The 6,682-nt window shown below is 53.0% G+C and overlaps 1 protein-coding gene and 1 long non-coding RNA gene across 8 annotated transcripts in view; both read left to right on the top strand.

The window, feature by feature from the left end:
• The window catches only part of Exoc7 (exocyst complex component 7), a 20,024-nt gene extending 17,309 nt beyond the window's left edge, over positions 1–2,715 (top strand). For 6 of the 7 annotated variants that reach the window (XM_031351516.1, XM_031351513.1, XM_031351518.1 and 3 more), the window contains 6 exons: positions 377–497; positions 668–763; positions 1,536–1,599; positions 1,812–1,853; positions 2,159–2,292; positions 2,489–2,715. In XM_031351516.1, coding sequence (XP_031207376.1) covers positions 377–497; positions 668–763; positions 1,536–1,599; positions 1,812–1,853; positions 2,159–2,292; positions 2,489–2,591 — 560 coding nt within the window. In that variant the 3' untranslated portion in view covers positions 2,592–2,715. The remainder of the gene's footprint in view (positions 1–376; positions 498–667; positions 764–1,535; positions 1,600–1,811; positions 1,854–2,158; positions 2,293–2,488) is intronic. The other variant, XM_031351519.1, reaches the window with a different exon arrangement.
• Positions 2,716–6,060: 3,345 nt separating this feature from the next.
• Positions 6,061–6,682, top strand: part of LOC116078792 — a 1,151-nt gene continuing 529 nt past the window's right edge. Inside the window, exon 1 of the long non-coding RNA XR_004113628.1 lies at positions 6,061–6,654. This is a non-coding gene — a long non-coding RNA (uncharacterized LOC116078792). The remainder of the gene's footprint in view (positions 6,655–6,682) is intronic.

Below are 6,682 nucleotides of genomic sequence, written 5' to 3'. Positions count from 1 at the left end.
AGATTAGATTGTATGCAGCAGTGAGTCTGGGAGGCTGAGACCGTCCTAAGCTTAGATTAGATTGTATGCAGCAGTGAGTCTGGGAGGCTGACACCATCCTAAGCTTAGATTAGATTGTATGCAGCAGTGAGTCTGGGAGGCTGAGACCATCCTAAGCTTAGATTAGATTGTATGCAGCAGTGAGTCTGGGAGGCTGAGACCGTCCTAAGCTTAGATTAGATTGTATGGAGGCTGGAAGCTCCCAAGCTTGTGTTAGCAGACAGAGGCAGCAAGCCTCTGAGATAACAGTTACATCGGGCCGAATAAAAGATCCTTTTACAGTTGGGTCATTTGGATCAGGCACTTTTGGTGGATGTAGCCCCGTCTCTCTGTACAGGCAAAGTCTTGGGTAACCTGCAGCTGAACTTACTAAGCAAGTCCAAGGTGTATGAGGATCCAGCACTGAGTGCCATCTTTCTACACAACAACTACAACTACATCCTCAAGTCCCTGGAGAAGTAGGTGCCTTGCCTCAGCTGGGCAGTCCTGCCAGCTCTCCCCTCCAGGGCTGGACGCACCATGTGGTCTCCTAGGATTGGGAGTTCAGTTTCTCTCTCTGCTCAGGAAGGCTTAGGATGGGAGGCCTCCATCCCAGTGCTGCTGCCAGGCCCTCTTCCTTTTCCCCTAGGTCTGAGCTGATCCAGCTGGTGGCCGTGACCCAGAAGGCTGCTGAGCGCTCCTACCGGGAGCACATCGAGCAGCAGATCCAGACCTACCAGCGCAGGTAAGCAGCCAGCAGCATCCCTGAGCCCACGCACCTCCTTCTCAGCCCCTCGTAGAGTGAGGTCCGCAGCGATGGCCCGACATTGCAGCTGGTAACCGTGTTGCATCTCTTTTTCTGTCCTTGGAGTTTATTTTGGGTGGGCTTAAAGCTAGAGCTGAGTGTGGGCTCTGCCACTGAGCTGAGTCCCTAGCATGCTTCTTCTCTCTGCTCATTTTTTAAATGTAATTCATGGGGAAGGAGAGGGAAGTTCTGTGTCGTTCCCCCCAACCACACACACACACCCTTGGTAGCTGCTCCATGGGGACCACAGAGCCTCTTCAGGTGGTCTGCCAAGCGTCCTGGCTAAGAGTAGCTGAAGAGCGAACTGTCAAAGTTAGAGAACAGCAGGGTCATGAGAGCCCTTGAGCTTGGGAAGGTTGGCTACTTCTCTGGTCCTTCAGTTTCCCCCGCCTGTTTCTTTCTGAGTGTCTCCCGCTTCCTTCCTGTTTATCTGGCCGCTTTCCCCATCTGTTTCTCTGTCTTAATTTGCCACAATATTGATGTGAGCTGCAGTCGATAGCATTTGTTCAGTTTATTGAGCGCCTGCTGCTTCCTGTTCTTAATTGTCAGCTTAAACACTGTCTGTTCCCAAGGAGAGCTCTCTCTGCTTTGCTCACTCTTGACCCCCACGCTCTGTAGCTTGAGAGCTTTGAAAGCAAAGCAAGCAGACTTTAGGGAAGAAGCAGTTGTCTGAAGCTGCCCCTCCCTGTCCTCTCACCCTGCTGTCTGGCAGCTGGCTAAAGGTGACTGACTACATCGCAGAGAAGAATCTACCTGTGTTCCAGCCTGGAGTCAAGGTAAAGCCCAAGGGCTGTGCGAGAAACGGGTATCGAGCAGATGGGGATACTTATGTCTTAGAAAAGATGGACAAGCATCAGCCGAGAGGCGGGCGGCCATGAGGACAGCAGGAGAGGGTGGGGCACACAGTGCCTGGGACCCGAGAGGACAGAGTGGTTCTGCTCTGAGCAAAGCATTCTCTGCTGTCTTCTTCTGCTCTCTGGACCTTCAGCTCCGGGACAAGGAGCGGCAGATGATTAAGGAACGTTTCAAGGTGAGTCAGAGTCTTCCCTGCACGGGCGGTGGTGGCGGTGGTGGCAACAGGGACACAAAGCTTTTATCACTTTTTGTTAGTTGTTTTTTTGTTTGTTCGTTTTGTTTTTTTGAGACAGGGTTTCTCTGTGTAGCCCTAGCTATCCTGGAACTTGCTTTGTAGACCAGGCTGGCCTCAAACTCACAGAGATCTGTCCACCTGCCTCTGCCTCCCTAGTGCTGGGGTGAGAGGTGTGTACCACCATACCCAGCCTTAATTTTGAATTTTGTCTCTTGGTCCCTCCTTCCTACCTGTTTGGCGGTCAGGGGTTCAATGATGGACTCGAAGAGCTGTGCAGGCTTCAGAAGGCCTGGGCCATTCCAGACACAGAGCAGAGAGACAAGATTCGACAGGCTCAGAAAAACATTGTCAAGGAGACCTATGGGGCCTTTCTGCACAGGTGAGCCCATCCCCTCCTGGGCCCACGTGCTCTTTCTTAGGGAAACACGAAGGGGTCATGGGGTCATGGGGTAGATAGCACATTTGGTTCTCTGGGCTTTGGGACTTTACTCAGGCCCACCCACACCTGTCAGAGGTATGTCAAGTTGAGGGTGGAGCCGGCCTTCCCCTGACCTCTCATCACGGTGCCTGGTCAGGTATGGCAGCGTGCCCTTCACCAAAAACCCGGAGAAGTACATCAAGTACCGTGTGGAGCAGGTGGGCGACATGATCGATCGCCTTTTCGACACCTCTGCTTAAGTCTGCCCGTGCCTCTGCCCATTCCACCAGCATGCCTGGCATGCCATCGGAGTCATAAACCAGTGGTAACACTTCCTAGCCGGGTGAGTGTGGAGTCCTTCGGAACAGAGACCTGTGTGCCCCACCCAGGAACCCTGCCCCCAAATAGTCCTGTGTCTGCGTCTTCCCTGCGGCCATCATCTGCCACGCTAGCACTCACCCAGAACATAGGTCCTTTCACGCCTTGGGTTTCATGATGGAGTGCATCCGGCCAGGGCCACAAGAGGGCTTCTGAGGCAAGAGATTATAAAGAAGACAGATGGGCGCCCCAGCTGCCATGTGGATACTAAGAACAGGATGGCAGGCTCCACCCTGGTCTGCCTTCATCCCTTCAGCCCACGGATGTGAATGGGCTCAAAGAGAAATAGGCCATATCGCAGGTCTGTGCCTCTAGGCCCACTCTGTTACAGACTAGGCCATGTGCACAGACCCTGCCAGGGACTGGATCAGACTTGCGCATGCTCACACGCAGGCAGACGGCCACAAACACGAGGAAGGTGTGGTCAGCAACTGTAGCCCGGCCCCTCCTTGAACTCTTTCCCCTCCAGGAGCTACTGTCAGAAAAGAATGTTCTTCCAGAACAGTGATCAAAGGCAGGAACTCTTGGTCCAGAGCGTCCCTTCTATTTTTTTTTTTTTTTTTGGTGGTGGTGGTGGTAGGGTTGTGGGTTTCGAGACAGAGTTTCTCTGTGTAGCCCTGGCTGTCCTGGAACTCACTCTGTAGACCAGGCTGGCCTCAAACTCAGAAATCCGCCTGCCTCTGCCTCCCAAGTGCTGGGATTAAAGGCGTGTGCCACCATCACCTGGCAGAGCCTCACTTCTTTAGATGCTCAACTAACTAGAGTTTGTGCCCATCCTAAGCTTCCTCCAGTGGGGAAAACACCCTCTTTGAGAGCTTTGCCAGGCATGGACTTCTCCCAGGTGCCATCAAGGCCTTTAGGGGGATGAATCTGTCCTCCTACTTCAAAGCTGCTCCTACCTCAGGAGGACAAAGTGGGGCCCAGAGCCAGGCACCAGCAGAGTAAACACTGGGAGCCATCAGTACAGCAAGCCCAGCCATTCAAGCTTGGTCACTCTGCTCTGTTCAATCTCTCCATGCCTCGTCCTCATGGCCCTCCACTACCGAATGGTCCCTAGGCTTTGCCTACCTTCCATGGGTAGGTGAAGGGTCCTGGGTCCTCGTGATCACTCACTCTCCTCTGGGCCCAGGGTTGGGGCTGCTCTTGTCTCAAAGGCTGTATGTGGGTAGCAACCATGGCGCTGGGGCAAAGCAGTGACTGCTGAAGCAGCAGCCGGCTGGCAGAAGTGGGGCAGCCTGGGCCTGACCCGCAGAGTCTTGGTGACTAAATGAGGCAGGGAATTGAGGGAGCACATCTTACTGAGAGCCTGCATGGGGGAGGAGTGGAAGACAGGGTCCCCGGGCAGCACTGTCACTTTGTAGGCAATACACTCCGTGGTTTGGGGACAGCGACCCTTACACACATCAACTGACAGCAGTGTCTTCCTGGGACCCAGCAGCACCAGGACGGACCTGAGCTCTGTGTTCTGGTTCAGTTGAAAAAAAGGCATTTCCTCCCCTCTACCAGGCCCTACCGGTCTGTTCTCAAGTAGACTTTGTCACCTGGAGGCAGGGCATGGATGCTGGACCTGAGCTTTCAAGTCATGAACTGTATCTTCTCTCTTGACACAATCTTGAGTTTATCGCTGCTTTGCTGAAAGGGATGAGATGCAAAAAAGGTGACCTATGAAGAGAGAGACTAGAGCCCACAGAAGCTGTAGGCAGGAAGGGGAGAAAGCTAACGCACAGGCTTCCTTAGCCTTTAGAAGCACATTAGATGGCCTCCAGTTAAAGAGGGCCTTAGACTTGGGTGAGTTTTCCTCGTGGAAAGAGATGTACTTGGCAGCACCTCACAGCAGGAAAATGACTACAGATCATCTCCATCCATCATTTCACTCCAGAAACATTAGGGTTCACGGAGTGGCAACTGTGAGCTTCCTGGCAGCATTTTGCCAATTCACCATCTGGTGGGTTCGTGCATATGACTGGGTGGCTGCCTCTTCAGTTGCCTTTGTGAATGAACCTCTGGTTGAGCACTCCTGGCCCAGACACAGTAGCCTGCTCTGGCTGTGGAGAAAAGACTGAAGTGACAGGAGCCAGCTACTGTGGAGTGACTGTGATTGGTGGAGCTGTGACACTGGATTGTGAAGATCCTCCTGGGGGACTAGAGATGGACTTACTTGGTGGGAGATGGAGAATCTATGCTGCTCTGTGCCATTCAGCTGCCATGAGACTGTGATGGGGTAGAGAGGAGTAGACTAGTCTCATAGGCCACAGAGCCCTGTACCAGACTGGACTGGGGACCAGCTTCTTCTCTGACGTCCCACCCAGTCTTGCACTCCAGGATCTGAGTGCCAGTGTCACTGACAGGGTAGAAACTGCAGTCACTGAGGTCCCTGGGAAATGGGGAGCTCAAAGTTGCGGTTGGTCTCTGTGGTTAGGACCAGGTTAACTCCACATGGCCATCCTGGTCCACCCATAGCCTTCAGGGAGAAGCACCATGATCAGAGCAGAGCCCAGGCTATTCTTGTGCTGGGACAGGAGAGTCCCCAGGTGTGCCAGCCACACCAGGACTCCAACAAAGCTTCTACTAAATGTGTACTTAAACTTAGTATGCTGATGAAGGCTGATGCTCTGAACTGTGGCCCTGTCACTGCCTCTCCCAGGTGGCTGCTTACCAGCCTTAGCATCACCACTGAACTGCAGGATGTCCTCAGGGAGGGGGACATCAGGGTTGGTTACTGAAGCAGGCGCCAGGAAGCCCAAGCACTAGCCAAGGCTGAGTTCTGCCCTCTCTCTCGTTTGGCACTGGATCCTGTGCCTTCCTGCATCATCAGGGATTCACCACATTAAACATGGCGGACACACCTGCATGCTCACCAGCACTCCCAGTTCCCAGGATCGGATGGCCAGGCTGATGGATGGGGTCGGGTTTACCTCTGGACCCAAACCCTAACACTTAAAACCTTGAGCCCTCTGCTACCAGCTGCTGGGATCCAGGGAGCTGGGCTACAACCTGCACTCAGCCCATTCAATGGGGCCCGAGCCACTGGATGGAGGCAGCTGCTCTGTGCAGGGACTAACCCTTGGACTAAGCACGCCCTCTCCCACCAGGCTCTACGAACACCTAAAGACAAAACTTAGGGTCTAGCCACAACTACTGCGTCTGCCCACGTCCTTTCCTGCTCCATTTCCAGCACTGGGAATGAGACAAGCCTTTTTTTGTTTTGTTTTGTTTTTTCAATACAGGGTTTCTCTGTGTAGCCCTGGCTCTCCTGTAACTCACTCTGTAGACCAGGCTTAGCCTCGAACTCAGGAATCCTCCTGCCTCTGCCTCCCAAGTGCTGGGATTAAAGGTGTGCGCCACCACCACCCAGCAAGACAAGCCTTTGTTTCTTTTCTTTCTGAGTTTTACTTATTTGTGTATAAGTATTCTGTGTACATAGATGATGCATGCCAGAAGAGGGCACTAAATCGCATTACAGATGGTTGTGAGCCACCATGTGGTTGCTGGGAATTGAACTGAGGACCTCTGGAAGAGCAGCCAGTGCTCTTGACTCCTGAGCCATCTCTCCAGCCCCACTTTATCTCCTCTACATGACCCTGATTGGGGTTGGGGTGTAGGCTGTGTGCTGTAGTGACTTTGGCTAAAGTCAGCCCCACTCCATGAGGGGACGATGCCTTTGCCCTTCACTCCTCAAACACTGTTCTCATTTCATGTAAAATGCCTTGGCTCAAGAACTTAGGGATAGGTAGAGACCAATTTGGGCACTCACGTTCTGCCAAATTAGCTTGCCCCAACCCAAAGGAACTTAGAATCAATCACTGTAGTATGTGAGGAATGGAACTTGCTGGAGGGTGACTTTTTGACCCAGGGCAAAAATTAAGATGCTGGGCACTTGATCCTGCCAAAGAGAGGCAAATACAAGGCCAGGAGTGAAGCCCTCATCAGGCCGCCTAGACTTAGGTCAGGAGTGAAGCCCTCATCAGGCCGC

The sequence above is a fragment of the Mastomys coucha genome, unplaced genomic scaffold, assembly GCF_008632895.1.
Source record: "Mastomys coucha isolate ucsf_1 unplaced genomic scaffold, UCSF_Mcou_1 pScaffold5, whole genome shotgun sequence".
In the NCBI taxonomy this organism is placed as follows: domain Eukaryota; kingdom Metazoa; phylum Chordata; class Mammalia; order Rodentia; family Muridae; genus Mastomys; species Mastomys coucha.
This window is presented reverse-complemented; position numbering and strand designations above follow the sequence as displayed.